At 39.3% G+C, this 17,845-nt stretch overlaps 2 protein-coding genes across 2 annotated transcripts; one reads left to right on the plus strand and one right to left on the minus strand.

The window, feature by feature from the left end:
* Nucleotides 1–132: 132 nt before the first annotated feature.
* ddx28 (DEAD (Asp-Glu-Ala-Asp) box polypeptide 28) lies at nucleotides 133–2,096 on the plus strand. The gene has a single exon (XM_080843412.1). It carries the CDS (start codon nucleotides 292–294, stop codon nucleotides 1,972–1,974), a length of 1,683 nt encoding a protein of 560 aa, XP_080699538.1. The 5' UTR covers nucleotides 133–291; the 3' UTR covers nucleotides 1,975–2,096.
* A 1,419-nt stretch (nucleotides 2,097–3,515) lies between these two features.
* On the minus strand, nucleotides 3,516–16,001 carry galr1b (galanin receptor 1b; the record flags this gene model as incomplete). Its single annotated transcript, XM_080843498.1, has 4 exons — nucleotides 3,516–3,833; nucleotides 14,389–14,454; nucleotides 15,136–15,813; nucleotides 15,933–16,001. 4 exons carry the CDS (start codon nucleotides 15,999–16,001, stop codon nucleotides 3,516–3,518), a joined length of 1,131 nt encoding a protein of 376 aa, XP_080699624.1.
* Nucleotides 16,002–17,845: the final 1,844 nt, after the last annotated feature.

The raw sequence follows: 17,845 nt of genomic DNA on the forward strand, positions 1-17,845 counted from the left end.
CGAATAAAAATCGTGCAGAAATAAAACAACCAGTCGAATACGGCGAGGGATGATGAAGCGGCTCCTTTAAGACAGGCACTGTCATTTCACATGCGACAGCATTATATTGCGTCATTATTAAGAGACGTTCACACAGCAAGCCGAAACGTGACAACCTCAATATGTCCATTCATTAATTTGTGTCATATCTATAGTGTTCCAGGAAAATATTTATGGAAAGACTGGACGAATCTAAGGAGTCTATTGAGCGTGGTGGGTGACCTGTTTTTTCGGCTAATACTAAAGTAGAAAATGCAGGCCGTCAGGGTCGGACGAACTGTTTTGCATAACGTTTGCAAAGGACTTTCAGAAACTAAAAATGTTATGGTCTCTATGTACACCAATGGTTGTATATTTAATGTGTCATATCGTAGTAGTACTAGGCTTATGTCCACAACGTCTACGGAACAGGTGGTCATTCGTATCCCCAAACCTATGCTGGATCGTATTGAAAAAACTAAGCAAGTCAAACGGAGAACGAACAGTAAGGTTCCAGTTATCAAACCCGGCAGACTCCTAATTAAGAGCAAGAACCCACAACTGAACCAGTCAGCAGGGTTTACATTGGGCAAATTCGAAGAGACACGCTTATGTTCCAGGGGATGGAAACATAGTGGATCATTTGGTGACTACTTTACAATAAATAGCACTCAGACTATGCCACCATTTATCGCGGAATGCGAACCAAGCAACTCGGACCCAAGCGGGTCTGCTACATTTAATACATTTCAAATTCATCAGGGATTGGTGGAGACTTTGCATCGCGAGAATATAATCCATCCTACATCTGTGCAGAGAAAGGTCATTCCGAAACTGCTGAGGGGTCATAACGTCCTGTGCGCAGCTGAAACCGGCAGCGGCAAAACACTCACCTACCTTCTAGCAATTATAAATGACCTGCTGGAGAAAAAGGAAATCGACAATGACGCAAATACGCATACTGTTGTTCTGGTGCCGTCACGAGAGCTAGCCGAACAAGTAGCGACGGTGGCGCGAATGTTGGGCCAAGAGTTTAGCTTGACTGTAAAAGTTCTTGGAGGTGGCATGGGTGTGGGCAACATCAAAGCAGCCTTCACGCGTGGCCAACCAGATGTTTTAGTGACCACCCCTGGTGCTCTTCTGAAAGCCATGGGGAGGAATTATGTGGACTTGAGCAAACTCAGATATTTTGTTGTGGATGAGGCTGACACTATGTTCGATCCTAGCTTTTCAGGAATGCTTGAGAACATTTTGCTGAACACTGATGTAGCCTCCACTGTGTCAGATACCCGTGGTTTATCTCCAAAAGCTCAGTTGGTGTTGGTGGGGGCCACATTTCCCGAGGGGGTCGGGGAGCTGCTCAGCAAAGTGACAGACTTGGGGAGTGTGCTGACCATCAAAAGCCAGAGGTTGCACCACCTCATGCCCCACGTGAAGCAGGCTTTTGTGAAGGTGAAGGGTGCTGACAAGCTGCTGGAGCTGAATCATGCTCTTAAGAAGGTGGAACAGGCTGGCGTGCTGGTATTCTGTAACTCTGCATCCACAGTGAACTGGCTAGGATTCGCTTTGGAGGAGCTGGGGGTCCGCCATGTGCGTCTACAAGGTGCGATGCCAGCCGCCATGAGGGAGGGAATTTTCCAGAACTTTCAGAAAGGCCTGGTTGACGTGCTGGTTTGCACAGACATTGCCTCCCGAGGTCTCGACACCCAGAGGGTGAAACTGATTGTGAACTATGATTTCCCTGTGAGCCACACAGACTACATTCATCGCGCAGGAAGAGTGGGAAGGGCAGGTGGACAGGCTGATGGGGAGGTGCTGAGTTTCGTCACCCATAAGTGGGATGTGGAGATGGTGCAGAAGATTGAGACAGCTGCCCGAAGAAGAACCTGTCTGCCTGGATTGGAATCTGAAATCCACCAGCCTAGCCCGAAACCAGATGATGACCAAAACTTTTAAATTTGTAATGACTTCTTTGCTTTCTAGGCCTAAGCTATTCAAAATGGTCTGCTTTTCTTCTCTGTTTCATTGTATCTCCAGTATATGTTATCTCAAAGAAAACTCTATAGATCCTGAGCACATAAGAGTGAGATTGACGAGTGAAATGAAGAGTAACTCAAAATATTAAAGTGATGAAACTTCTTTGCTGCTTTCTGTCTCTCAGTAATATGTTAAACTGACATCAGTATTGAAGGAAAACTCATATAAGTGTAAAAACTACAGTTTTCAGGCATGATGCCAATAAGAGGGTCATAATGATCTGAGAAGTAGAATCACAGTAAAGATTTAGATTTTATTTTGCAACAGCATTTTGTTTAGTTTGACAGGCATTTTTCCAGAAAGTTTTGACAGCTCTGAGAATTCTTCACGTCGTTCAGCGTGATGGTTATTAATAGTTAAATAATATTTTTAATACGAAAAATACTGGAACCCTCCCCGTTTTTTCACTCCTTTTGCTGAAATGTTTATGATTTGAAAGAAGACGCCACAGACTATCTGAACAATCAAATGGACATAGTCTTAATCGGCATACAGAAAAGGCACACCTGCCTGTCTGGTCCTTTAATGTTTTCTCAGTGAACTGCACAACACACAAGCTTTCATTGTACATACACAAAACATTTAAGACCGTAAGTCCAGTAGAAAACATTTTCAAATGCATCTCAATGGAATACACAGATTTTATTTGTCTACGCTATTATAATAATTACATCATTTTTAGCAGTACATTCTTGTGTAGGAAGAACCACTGTCCTGAACAAATGAGAAAACACAATATTAACATCCATTTAGCCTTTCACATTACACAACTCAAAGTTCCAAAATAATTTAAGAGGGGCCTTCATCTGTTTTGGTGTGGTAGTAGGCCTACAGATATTGTCATAGGATTGAGACATTGTCTTTCCAACAGACCATAATACACAACCCTTACATAATACATACGTACATAATACACAACCCCATAGTCCAGAAATACAGACTAGGTAAATTCACAGATGTATCTATTTACAGAGTAAAAAGTGCTTATCTGATGTTTTGAACTCACTATATACTGATGGATAATGGTAAACCTTTCCATAAATCCTACACAAGAAGTAATTCTTACAATATTTTTCAAGACAGCATCTCTCTTTTTTTTTTATCATTTATCATTATCATTCTCCTTTTATTTTTTTTCCAAGTGTCTGAGTGCTCTTCCCAAAATTGACACTTTGCCGTGATGAATATGTTATGAGGAATGGATTCTGAATCTGTTCAAGATAAAGGGTAAAGGGTTGATCTGCACTCTGTCGTCTTGAATGTTAAATACATTTGAGTAATCAAATAAATAAGCAGTGAAATGCCACCTCCCCCATATCATTATGGCCCCTTTTCTTACTTCACATTAGCAATTTAGAGAGGGTTGAAAGTCACAAATTTCTCTGTCAGAGCCATAACTAATGCTGCAGGTAGACTTCTAATGCGAGTCTGTTTTCTTTTCACAAAGCTGTCTCGCTGCTTCATATATTGGTAGTGGAGTGTGTAGTGGAGAAGTTCTCCAACCGGATGCGCACCACCTTCTTCACCGGTGGCGGTGGGTAGAAGAAATGGCATGAGAAGACTTGCTGGCAGGCTTTGCGGAAGTTCTCAGAGAGGAACGCATAGAGGATGGGGTTTATGCAGGAATTGCCGTAGGCCAGGCAGTGGGAGATGATGCGGAATGCGAACGAGGCGTCGTTCAGGGGGAACCTTCCAAACTCCACCCACATGGCAATGATGTGGTGGGGCATCCAGCAGATGAGGAAGGCGGTCACTACCAAGAGCACGGTTTGGGCAGTCTGAAAAAGAGGGACAGGACAGGAACACACCATAACAGTTTTATTGTACCATGTATGTTTTTTGCGACTACATTAAAGTCCCTCTCCTGGCATTGACCCTAAAATCTCTGTTCCTCAAAATGACATTTTCATGGCTTCAGAAGGGCTTGGATGTAGCTCTACACCTTTGCCTCAGTATGTAGTTTGTAGTATTTGCGGATCTATGAATACGCAAATTAGTCCCAACTCTATCTATCTGCCTATTATGTGTTGCTAATGTTAGATAAACTTCCCAATAGCCAGCTCTGACTTGTTCTGACTGTTAAAGAAAAAAAATTTTACGCCAGAGAAAGTCTCTGAGGAAAGCAGTCTAGTTCATCATAAGAACTATCATACTAGATGTATATGTAGTCGATAGGATTCATTCCTTAGTTTTGTGATGTTTGAAACTGATTCCGTGTTTTTGGTCGTTGGTACACTGCAGGTCCAATGTGGAAACACTTAGCCATGGCATTGACTGCTTATTATTTTCATTATATGATATGTGTCAGATAAAAAAAAAACATCATATGGACATGTTATTAAGGTTAAAAACCTGTTATTCACCGGGTTGGGTCTTTAAAAATCCACTCTTATCACAGAGTAGCAGGTGGTACTGGATCTCCATTTAGTTACCAACTCAGTTCAGGGTTTCAAGAACAATGCCTTGCTTTCATCTTGGTTTCTCAAATGTTGGAACTGAATCCTCCACAGAAAATTTAACATGGTGGTTTAAAATATGTGTAATTAATTACTATGCCATGCGAAGCCACTGATGTTTTAGAGTGAAGGTTTATTGCAAAAACCAGAAATCACATATGTCTCGCCACAGAGGCGTAGTTTCTATGATATCACAAACCAGCCAGAGCTATTTAAGATGTATTACTATAATATTTTATAATTTTCATAAGAAAACTGCTGATAAGAGCAACAAATCACATTCTTCTGAATTGAAAGACCATTTTCCCCTTAGTAAGCATTCATTAAACAGACTATTAAATATTATTTTTTTCCTTCAAAAGAAGAAAAAATAGACAATGCAAACTTCTTGATTTAAAAAATCCCTATTGTAGAGTCTGAAATGAGAAATAAGACTGTCAGGGACTCCCACATAAAAAACAAATTGCCTGACTGTAGCCATTAGCAATCATCACAGAATGTATATTTGTTAAAGAGTATTGCTCAGTGTATATATATTCATGAACTAATCCAGTTGCCTCTCAGGGGAAAAGTCTGTATAGAATGCTAATTAATCAAATGTGGTAGAACATATTCTGTATTGACAAAAGTGAAACACCCTAAACATCTACTGCACAGAAAAATGTCTCCTGTCTTTCTAGATTTTATAAATCTGCAATAGTTTACACATCCTAATGGATATTTTACATGATATTTACTTAAATATGCCTTTAAAAGTCAATTTGACCAAATGCTATGTCACTTAATTGAAGCAAAAACTTGAGAGCAGCTACAATGCTAAAAAAAAAAGAAAGAAAAACAGGCACCAATTACTGAGCAAGACAATGCTGTCATTTCAACATGGCTCTCAAACTAATACAGTCATAATTGCCCCCCCCCCCCCCCCCCCAATGGGCTGTGCAATGTGCCGCACTGCTCTGACCCACTAGGACGGGAACAAAGGGAAACACGACTCCCCTTTACCTCATTCGAATGTTAAGAGCATTCAAAGAATGGCTGGTTGAAATGACTTGGCTCTTGATCTTTTTCCCCGACCCCTGTGACTCCCTTTTCCATTTCTATCAGTGATGATGGCATCAAGCAGGCCCAGATGAGATGCCTTTTTTTATGTGAGCTTTCAGTTTGATGGGCTGCAGCTAATGAAAAATGAGATGATCATAAGGCAACTGAACCCTTACAGCTGAACAGATGTGAATAAAAGCAGGTGTAATCAGAGGGCTTATCAGAGTGCCTGTTTTTAAAAAAGAATCACTTAATTCATAGGTTGCAATTTTAACATAAGTCAATCCTATCAGACAGATTTATCATTTTTTCTGCTGTTGGCACTGACCATAGATTACATTAAGCACAATTAAAGACCATTTCCAATGAAATGCCGGTCAGATGGTCAACACATTCCTCCAACACGCACCACACGTGAAAAGTCTGTCTATACATTACCTACTGATTTTAATTCAGCTGTTCACAAATTATTTTAATTCAAACAACAAATGATTTTAGTTCAGCTGTTACTTCATGTTCCGACATGTCTAGGACTTGAATACAAATTAGCTTTATTAAGTCATGGACTTTACACCCAGTCACCCACACAGACAATAAATTACTTTTCTCTGAAGAGGTAATATAAACAACAGGAGCTTCCCAAGCTTTAGATTATATTATCGTTCCCTCCTTCATTAACATGCAAGCTGAGAATTCATACTAAATGTCACTTCATTTAAATATGCAGATAATATGCCACTGCACAGCGATGGTGGTGTAGGTAAATATTTTGATTAGGTGCCATCTTGATGTAGGGACTTGTCAAACTGTGCTTACGCTTATACAATTATAATGTACACCGTAAAGTTATTTCTATTGTTTGGATGTACATACAGGTGCATCTCAATAAATTAGAATATCATCAAAAAGTTGATTTATTTCAGTAATTCTATTCAAAAAGTGAAACTCATTTTTTTTATATAGGTTCATTACACACAGACTGATATATTTCAAGTGTTTTATTTCTTTTAATTTTGATTATTATAACTGACAGCTAATGAAAACCCCAAATTCAGTATCTCAGAAAATTAGAATATTGTGAAAAAGTTCAATATTGAAGACTCATGGTGTCACACTCTAATCATCTAATTAACTCAAAACACCGGCAAAGGCTTCCTGAGCCTTTAAATGGTCTCAGTCTAGTTCAGTAGGCTACACAATCATGGGGAAGACTGCTGACTTGACAGTTGTCCAGAAGACGATCATTGACACCCTGCACAAGGAGGGTAAGACACAAAAGGTCATTGCTAAAGAAGCTGGCTGTTCACAGAGTGCTGTATCCAAGCACATTAATGGGAAGTTGAATGGAAGGAAAAAATGTGGTAGAAAAAGGTGCACAAGCAACAGGGATAACCGCAGCCTTGAGAGGATTGTGAAACAAAGCCCATTCAAGGGAGATTCATAAGGAGTGGACTGTTCATACTTTTCACTAGTCCAACATTTCTGTGTTAAAAATCCTTTTTTCTATTGGTCTTCAGTAATATTCTAATTTTCTGAGATACTGAATTTGGGGTTTTCATTAACTGTCGGTTATAATCATCAAATTTAAAAGAAATAATCACTTGAAATATATCAGTCTGTGTGTAATGAACCTATATAAAAAAATGAGTTTCACTTTTTGAATAGAATTACTGAAATAAATCAACTTTTTGATGATATTCTAATTTATTGAGATGCACCTGTATATACCTGAAGGCCTGATTGCTAAACGAATCTATAGCTACAATACAATAAAGACTGAATGAAAGAATGCTGACTGAAAAGTGTTGATGAGTGACCGATGTGACTAGGCTTCGACTCTGCATCCGCTGACAGAGTAATTAGACATTTATAACAGACTCTATAGGACTACTGAATTTTTGAATTTATTTTTCCTAAACATGATCAGGAAATTTGATTTGTTTGATACGCCCTGTGAGAACAAACATTTGTGCATATTATACAGGGAAAACTTATGTTGTAGTTTTTGGAGGGATATGGACAAATAATTGTAAGTTATTTGTCAACTTCAATCTCACCTGTCTGACTTAGAACTCGCTCAGCCTTTCAGTTAATTTCTGAACTCAAAACAGCTCAAGGCTTTTGATAAGACCATATAAACAATACAAGAAGATATTATTATTATTATTATTATTATACAACAAGAACATTTCCACAAATATAGTATCGGCCTATAATAATTTCCCTGTAAAATCTAGTGAACTGGGCCTCGTTTCCCGATAACGACGTATCTTAACGGCCTACGTGGATTTTGGCGACATCGTAGACTCATCATTGCCGTAAGTGCGACGTCGGGAAACCGCTCTGCAATATCCCTCTTACGACCGATTTCAAGTCCTTTTTAGCGTTCGGGAAACTAGGCCCTGATCCATCATTACCAGATGTTTAAAATATGAAAATATGCAGCTTCTGGACTTCATCACCAGTGTTTCTGCAGGTCTTCCACATTATGACTAAACAGTCAGATTACTGTCCTTCAACAAAGGAAGTGTGTGATGAGGACAAAGGTGATATTTCAAGAGGCCACAGGCAATAGAAAACCAGCTGTCACTAAAAACTGAAATCTCACAGCTTAATAAAAAGGCCTGTGATGCCCCTTTAATCGTTGGGTATAGAGCAGAGATTTTGGCACGGAGGAGTCTGTGGATGCTTGTCAGATACAGCACTTGTTTACACTAAGGGTTGTCTTATGCGTCTGGTGAGGGGCCCACAGCCTGTTCCTGTCTACTACAGCTGCAGCATTTCAGCTCCTCGGCCAACTTGAATTCAGCCTGTCAAGGCGAGCAACATGGGCACTGTCAAAATATCATGCCACCAGCCATTTCTGGGCAACAGATGGTAAGTGGCTGAGATGGTAGTGAAAAAAGAGGACCAGCTTGCATTACGTAGATGCATTTTGAACTGATGCCTTAGGCTTAGTGGCTTCTGCACAGTTTTCTTCCCTGAACATAGCTACTGATATCCTCAGTTGCTTTGACAAGGTTGCACAGGGGGCTCTTAATGTGTCCTAATCTGCCTTAATAATTCAAGGACTGTGACCCTCCTAAAGGTGTTAAACGTATTCCTGAGAGGGGGATCAGGAATGGACCAAGACTGACACAAACTAGGTCCCCACTCACCAAGTGCAGATCAGACCCAGGCCAGAACAGTTAGTGGTGGTTGGATAGCGTATCCTTGACAATATATTTGATAACTCTTTTTTATTTATTGAACAGGGTCAGTGCACATTGATTAACATGATTTCTGCATCAGTGTAGATGTATTCCGTGGGTGTTTTTCAGGTGAATGCTTTGTCCGATGAGACCATATTGAAGAAATGAGCTTCATGTGGCTAGACAATCACTTACTGAGGAAACTGCTGACATCTATATATACACAGAGATGCAAACTCTGTTTAATGGTGACAAGTGATTATCAACTTTGGCATGCTGGAAAGTAGCACATGGTTTTACCCTTGACAATATACTTGAATCAGACCAGAACACTGAGTAATAAAATTAATGTCCAGACAAGGGCCATGGTCTTGGGTGTCAAGACATAAAGCTTTAGATCAAGACCACTGATTCTTTTGATATGGTACCCAAGGGCGTAGGTTTGCATAGGGTTGGTAGGGACTAGTCACGACCAAGTTTGGAAAAGACACAATTGTCCCTACCAATATTTTGTTAATTTTGAAAAAAAAATATTTTTCACAATACATTTGCAAACTCATTAGTATTATTATCTATACTATGTTTGTCGCCCAGAAGAGTGAAAAAAATACATTTCCAAGTTTACCAATACGCCCTCGAGCCTGCGATACAAGATGATGTCATTTAATTGGCTGAAGTGGCAGGGTCAGAGATACTTCGGGAATAGAAAGAAAGAGAGCTGGCAGCTGTCTGACACGGTAAGCTACTTAATAGAATACGCCAGTAAATAATAAAGCCTCATATTGGATTTCCGTTTGGTCTCAGCAGTGATATTTTTGACACTATTGTGCTTTGTAGATAGGACAAATGTCACCCAAAAAGTGTTTTCACCACCGAGAGAGTAAGTAGCTATCAAGAAGGTGTTAGTTAGCTAATATGAAAACTTTACACATAGTACAATCCTGCTAGCCTGCATCGCCACCCATTCTATAATGGAAACATGTTTTGAACGTTGTTTGTGTAGTACAGCATGACACTTTTGCTTGTATTAAATCTATCCCAAGCGGCGTCTGCAATCGTTCAACTAGTGTGTTGGCAGCAGCTGATCTTGTTGAAGCCAGAAGGATAAGGCGACTAGTAAAAGCAACTCAAAAGTGATATAAACTGGTAATAAGTAGGCCTATATGATCCTTTGGATAGTAATATGGCTATCCCTGTAATCTCGACAAAAGGTAGCAGTCAACTAAGCAATGTTAGTGTCTGTTTTAAATTGACGAATTACTGTGCAGGAAAAATCGCACCCTGAAGCTAGAGATGTGGAGCAGGTTGGTAATGAGTCAGCATCAGCGGTTCAGGTGAGACGTTAAATTGTCCATTTAGGCAAAGATTGCATTACATTGCTGCTGTTAAAGGGTTGTTTAGACAATTACGAATGTTATCATTCACACTAGGGATGGGCATTCGATTAAATTGTTTTAATCGATCGTAGGGATAATTAACCCTAGGCTATATTAAAATGCAGTGGAAATAGAAAAAGAACTGCCTGTTTCCTCAATGAGATCTTTATTACAAGTTTCCGAAAAGTCCTTCTTTCCTTACAATACTAGTATCTCCGATCAACAATACTAAATAGGTTCTACGCATGCGCACGCTAAACCCAGTTTGTAAGGGATTGTGCAATCGAGGCACAGCTCGCTGCTGCCTCATGTCTCGCTGTCTTCTGTCTGTTTGAACAGGATATGCGCAAATTCAGCGATTTTGATTATACTAATACTCTCACTCTACACTTCACCGTCAAACTCTTCATGTTTACTTTTGAAATACACGGAAACTCGTAGGTAACTGAGAAGGTATGATGTTTTTTTTTTTTTTTTCAAACATTGCCCTCGTGTGGTAAAATGTTTAATTGCTGCCACATAGCGAGATCCATTGCATTCATTCAAGACTCCCAACCCGCAACAGAACATGCATTAGTTTTATCTATGAAAAAAGGGCGGGCGGTCAGTGTCCCTACCAAAGCTGAGACCAAACCTACGCCCTTGATGGTACCCCACATCTAGGATTATCTCCCTGTAATCAGCATCTGTATAATGCTGCGTGTCTGACTCAATCAGGTCTTGCATCTCCATATTCTTGTAGTGTATAAGCTAATTAAAGCTACGACCTGATAACATACTACCATGGTGTACAATATAGGTTGCCTCCCTACTGCCCTATTGGCAAACATAATACTGAACATTTCCCAAGAAAGAACAGGAATGCCTCCACAGCATGCTATTTATGGCCCACACAATCCAAATATTTACCTTGAAGAGATCATTTCAGCTACCACTGTCCTTTGATTTTACTGTATACCGACAATATGCTAACCAAGTAAATCTGTCTTATGTCATAGTCTTTGAGAGTCCAGTAGTTAATTAGGGTCCTGCTATGACTGTTTTAAAGGTAAAATATTAAAAACACAGCATCTTCTGGTAGAAGAAATGCTGATATAAGTGAAACCTAAACAAAAATGGTTAACTGGAATAGGTCCAGACCAAGGGTTAAACACAGTATCTATATCACTTGGGACTGTACTGTTACTGTATAGAACAGATCATCAAAATCAACATTTTTACAGTAGAACATTACAAATAGAAAACATTAGATCAGTTGCATGTGATGACATACAACAGCAGTAAACCAAGGAGGACTATTGACCATCCTGTTTCGCAGGTGGAAATGATGTGTCATTTGAAGGACTAACTAACAACTAATAGCTGCTTCTTCATTATGCAAAAGAAAAGTTCACAATTCATGCATACTAGCAATGTTATTTGTTTAAAGGCTATTTTATTTCCATTTGAAAGCACAAATTGAGAATGACAATGAATCTTTAATTAGTAAGACACTTTTATAAACTCTTATCAATTAATGACAGCTTTTTTCATCAATTATCTCTAACCAATTTCCATACTAATGCATTGTTGTCTTGCCCAGTTTGAGACTTCTATTTGCACCAGCGAAAACACCCCTTTGAAATATATTTTTTTTTGTTATTTTGCAGTACTGTCCTTGTCGAGTCCAAAGGGGGAATACCATTAGCTCAAGATGAAAGGGACGCCTCACTGTTTTCCCTCTTACCCTTAACAGGCCTGACCTGTAATCATTATTGGCCAGTATTAATTGATGTGTTATTTCTCACCAGTGATGGGCAGTAGCGTCTCTACTTGTAGCGACGCTACTAGCTTAACAACATTTGTCAGTAGCTTGGCAGTAACGTCGCTATTTACAAAACCAAGTAACTTTTCAGTAGCTAAGCTCTTTTATTGATCAAGTAGTGCAGTAGCGTCCTCGAAAGCTAATTTATCCTGGACCTTTCTGATGTTCATTCATAACAGACTTCTGCAGCCATCAAACACACAAATTAAGAAGTACGTCACTTTGGTCGAGACGAGTGAAAATAGATGGATAGATATTGTTATTTCAAGTACAACAGACGCTGCTCATAAATGTAAAATTAATTCTCCCCTAATTTTAAATGGGTAGTTTGCATGCAGATTCTAGACAACCGGATAATTAGAATGCTGTTGATATTTAGATACAGCTGAAGATGATGAAAGTTAAAAAGTGAACTTGAACGAAATAGACGAAAGATGAAGGTAGGCGAGGTCTTCTGCATTCATTTGTTTTCATCTGCGTTTGAATACCTGACTCAACAGCCATACCTTCAAAAGTACGTCACTTTATTACGAGACGAGTGAAACTAAATATGTTTTCAGATGCCTTCTTTGTAATCCAAAGAAAATGTTCCTGTCAACGTCAATGACATCCAACACAAACATACAAACACACGTTCAGGGGATTGAATTTCATTTACCGTTTTTATCCGACTGACAGTTGTGTTGATCACTAAAATGGGACTTTTTAATCTGGCCCTAGAGTTTATTTTTATTTTTTATTAAATGACGCATCGACTATAAAAATCCACGTCGACCATTTTTCACAATCGACGTCGACGGTTTATCGCTGCAGCTCTATGCCGCACAGAGCCTATTTATTTATTTATTTTTGCAAATAAATGCTTTGCTACCTGTTAAAGGCCAAATCCTTTCATGTGATGATTTTTACATGTCATTTATATTAGTTCACACAAACACTCCATCCATCTGTTCCTGGCCCGACCCCTCTGTCAAATTTTAGAACCCATTGTGGCCCGCGAGTCAGAAAGTTTGCCCACCCCTGGGTTAGAGACTGGTAAGGTGACGTTCTTATTTGGCCTACTCCAGGTGAAGCAATTTGTTGTTTCACCATGACTGGTAAAATTACACAGTTACTTTTTTCACCACGTTAGGTTCGGATTGGTGAGTAACTCTGAATAACTGCTGGTTAGGTCCCCTAATGAGGAGTGTAGACTACTGTATTAACTGTATTGTGATCAAATGTTTGATCTTCTTCTGTGAATTAAAGTTATAGCCTGTGGCAAATTCGGGGGCTTTTTACAAGCACATAGCCTGGGCATTCTTTCTATGGTAACATTAAGCTAGTGCTAACTAACTGCTACTAATATTGGCAACAGATGTATATTTAAAATGGCTCTTCTTGCACCATTTTTGTGAGGTTGAACCACCTGACATAATATTATTATTATTCTTAAAATAGTCAGATGATGAAATTGTACCTTCACAGTACCTCAATACAAACAGTTGACTGTGTAATGAATGTGGCAATACACATTGTTGTTTGTGCATAGAACTTGCAAACCTAAAAAAAGATCAGGTTAGCCATAAACACCTTCTCCTATGACACACACACACACACACACACACACACACACACACACACGTGCATACCATCTCCAACCACATTACAGCAGTTTTCACAAACAAATGATTTACATTTCTGATTTCATGACACACTTTCAGCCACTCACAGAAATAAAGAGTGTAGCTAACATTGTTATTACAACAACAGTACAGTGCACCAAAGGCCTATGTAGGTTTGGGGTCTGTTCTGTGACCTTGTTTAGCACACAACAGCCCTTTGGTAAATCAGACAAACTGGCATTAAAGGAATGTGATTTAAACAAAAAGCACAACAGAACACAATATGAATATGTCAACTTTATATACCTGTTATTGTGGGCTACACTGGCCTTTTTCCCTGTCCTGCTCTTGCTTTTATATGCTGAGAGGCAACAACCCGAACATGGACACTTATATGTTGCTATAGATACCAATGTCTGTGTTATCATTATGCTCTAAAAGCAACCTCTCAAACACATTAGAAGCCAATGTTGCCTCATCTAATAATTACCGTCTCTTCCGAGTTACCTGCACGAAGTACCTTTCTCACTGACTAGAAATACTGCATCTGCCTTTTTGTTTGTCTCTTTTTTTGCCACCTACACCTTCTGATACAGATACACATTCAGAGAGAAGACATTTTCTTCCTTATTTTGTCATTGTTTACTCATTTCGACATTGAAAGGACAGATGTTTTTCTGAAGATTATATACATTTTTAGGACAATCAACATTAAATTGACTGTATTGTGTATAGTTTTCCAACCTTAGGAAGGTAATGGTAAGGAGGCAGACTACAGGCTAAGGAATCCAGGGCATTGCCTACTTTAATTAGCCTATGCATCACTGGCACTACTCCTGGGTAAGAAATAAAGTATCCTACCTTCCTCTTTGAACGCTCAGATTTTTTGGACATGTTCTTCATCTTTTTGTGTAGATGATACAGTACCTATAATAGAATGACCACATTTCATTACCCATAGCACTGCAACAAAAATGTACAATATAGGCTACGTGTGTAATTTATCTCGGGGTGGCAACAGGTGGCAAAGCAGGTTACTAGAACTATAAATGTAGGTGATCTGGGGTGCCTTTATCATAGGAATGTACAACCTTTCAGCTCCAACAAGGTTTATTATGATGTGCAATAAAATAAAAAAACTTCAGTGTTTTGTCTTCAGATATTTCACTGCTCTACAACGAGAAGCAATACAGAGATAACACGCGATATCTTTTCTCTGAGAAGGTGGGTAATGTGTACCACCCCAATAATAATCAGTGTAAAGTCTTGTAGTGGTGTTAAATTAGTCCATAGTCCAGACGAACGCCTGACACAGATCCTTTAACCAAAGTCTTCTTTCACTTTGCCCTGATTGTGTTTAATAAAATAGACCGTGGTTTTATGCACTTTGCTCACAGACAATTACCCGTTACTAAAACCCTACAGCACCTGAGATACGTTCTAAAGGTCACAGATTGTAACTGTAAAATAGCCTCGACCTGCTGTAGCTACATACAAATTCCGAATTACGCCTTGACTATATTTTAATTTAGCCTGTACACTCTTCATCGAGGGTCAATTAAGCAAATGTATTGCAAGGGTCATAATTTAGCATGTATTATATCTTACCTTGGTATAACAGCATGTGATCAAACACAGTGGTAACAGATACCCAATTACTAAAATAGTCACTTTGTAGGTCCGTCTCGCCACAGTTTCGGTCCATATCTCCCAACAAAATGAACTGTTGGGAGCCTCAGGGTGATCGGTAAGTATTTGGTGTTGGGCAACCGGTATTCCAAAGATGAAAGAAAGCAACCAAATGATACAAACTCCGATGAGGGCATTCTTTTTATTGCGAATGCATGGCGATTTCTTCGAGTGGACAACAGCAATGTACCTATCAATAGACATAGCCACCAGAGTAAAGATGCTCACGAACATGCTCACCATCACGAAATAGTGAACAAATTTACAGAAGAAAGCCCCGAAGATCCAGTCTGGGAGGCTGTATATTGTTGCTTGAAATGGGACACAAAATAATAAAAAAGTCAAGTCCGCTATACTGAGATTTAAGATAAAAATGTTCGTCGTACTTCGAGACCGCTTGGACTTGATTCTTCCAATGACTATAATCACCAATGTGTTACCAAAAATGCCTAAGAGAAATATACATCCAAATATGACAGGCACAATTACCACTTCTGGGCCGAGAGGGTCACCTGTTGTTCGGTTGTCCGGCTCTTCCAATTTCCAGAAGTGTGTCTCATTTGAAGATAGAGACATTTTTCCAGCTCTGTTCTTGAACTCAAAGTTCCCATATAATACCAAGGGAAATAGGTCCAACTTTTCTGTCTTCAGAATGGATTAATTTGCCCATTGATAAGACGTTTTATAATCGATCTGAGTGATTTCAAGTAGCCTACCTTCCAAGAATACTGACATTGTCTGCAAAGTCTGCGTTTGCAGGCGAAATAAAAGTCTGCGCTGACCATACCACCTCTGCAGGCACTATGAGTTCTACTGACAAAGCTCAAACGTGTACGGCTAGGCTGCGTCGCCCGAGTGAACTGAGCAGTATCAACGAACCGTGTCTTATCAGTTTCAGTAATGAATATAGGCAGTATAGCTTCGAAAGACAGAGGCGAGGGGAAAAAACTATCCTGAACACACTATTTTTCACAGATGATAGAAAGTGGCTGTTTTTTTTTTTTTTTCAAAGTAGCAAGGAACATGACAGACAGATATCAATCTACCTGGATTTATTTTTATCCTTCAAATATAACTGCATTAGTGTTAGTGTCACTATTGTATCCACCACATCATTTATTTTTGGTTTGACAGTCCTGAGAGGTTATGGCAAAACATAAAGAAAAAGTTGTGTAGGTGAAGGCAATAGGCCTTCAGCATTATGCATAATCTCATATGGTGTCTTTCTGTGAAGATGACGACTATAAATATTTTGGAAATGACTAAAAATAACTCAACCAGAAAACTAAAAGGACAGGATATTAAGCCGTAGCATTGGGGCCAGTGCCCTCCTGTGGGCAGGTGTTACATTGCACATAAATTATGTGTTGACATTGGGGTATACGATATGAGGATATTTCTACGGCTGCTTTGATCACTGTATACATAAATCAATAATGGTTAATAAGTATTCCAGGTATATTAGGTGCATCATTAGTATTATATACCAATAACATGTTCATTTGATACTGGAACTGATATTCATGTAAAATGCAAGACTTTATGGCACCTCCTTGATTAGATCAAAATTGTCTGATATAATTTACCTGAAATTTTACCTGAAACACACATTGACTCTGTTTGATATTCTTTGTTAAAACTGAGCTGAGGAACAAGACATAATAACACAGGGCTGAATATCCGATTAGCTGTTGTACACTTCATGAGGAAGGATGATAGCCTGGAACTGTTGGGTTACAATTGGAACATAAAAAGTTGTTTAGTGATTGGCATGCATCCTCAGGGGTAACCACATGTATATCCATGGCAACCAATAACTGGATATTGCTTGTTTGTTGTGTGGCTCTCGTAGACCCTGCAATTTATTTTCTCATGACCTAGAATATGTTAAGGTGGCCCTGAGAGCTTTGGTGGGTGCTGCCTTCAGCAAACAGCACAGGTGTTAAGAGATTTAAGGCTAATATTTCAGAGCGTCTAGAAGTAATGTCATGTGGAGAACATTCTGCAGCTGACATTCTGGGCTCAAGGTCAAGTTGAACAAAGACTTCTGTGAAGCCGTGATGATTCAACCATGTCTCCCTTTGCATTCATCTTTGCTTTAGGTCCTTGACCCTGCCAGGTGAGGCTTGCTTATGTTTGAAAGAAGCAAGCTCTAAACATGTATATCTTTATAGAAACAGTGTTTGGTTGATAGAAACATTTGGTTGGTTTGCCTTGACTAAACCGACTCAATCAAATTGGGGTCGGCCTAATTTTCTTTTTCATGTTGTTGGAACTGACTACTTGTCGACTACAAGACCAGAAAAAGACTTTGGGGGTGGGGGTGTGATTGGGAGTAAATATTTTTGACTGACTTACCTACCCATTTTTAGGTTTCCTCCGGTAGGAGGTAACCTATTGTTATTGTAGGCTTTCTTATTATGTTGCTGCAATTAAGGACAGTCCCTTCTTCATTCACACCAATTTTCATGGCTCTCAATAGACCACTCTAGCGCCACCAACAGGTCAAAGTTGGACTTTTGTAACACACGCAACTTTTGAACCGTGTAACCGATTTTCATAAATGAGGTACCATTGGACTCCCTGGATCAAGACGAATTAAACCCACCCCATGGCGTCAATTTCCGGT

Source organism: Sprattus sprattus, assembly GCF_963457725.1.
Source record: "Sprattus sprattus genome assembly, chromosome: 8".
Classification (NCBI taxonomy): domain Eukaryota; kingdom Metazoa; phylum Chordata; class Actinopteri; order Clupeiformes; family Clupeidae; genus Sprattus; species Sprattus sprattus.

Excerpts from the sequence above, each read along its gene's own strand:
- ddx28 (XM_080843412.1), top strand. The coding sequence starts at position 292 with ATGCAGGCCGTCAGGGTCGGACGAACTGTTTTGCATAACGTTTGCAAA.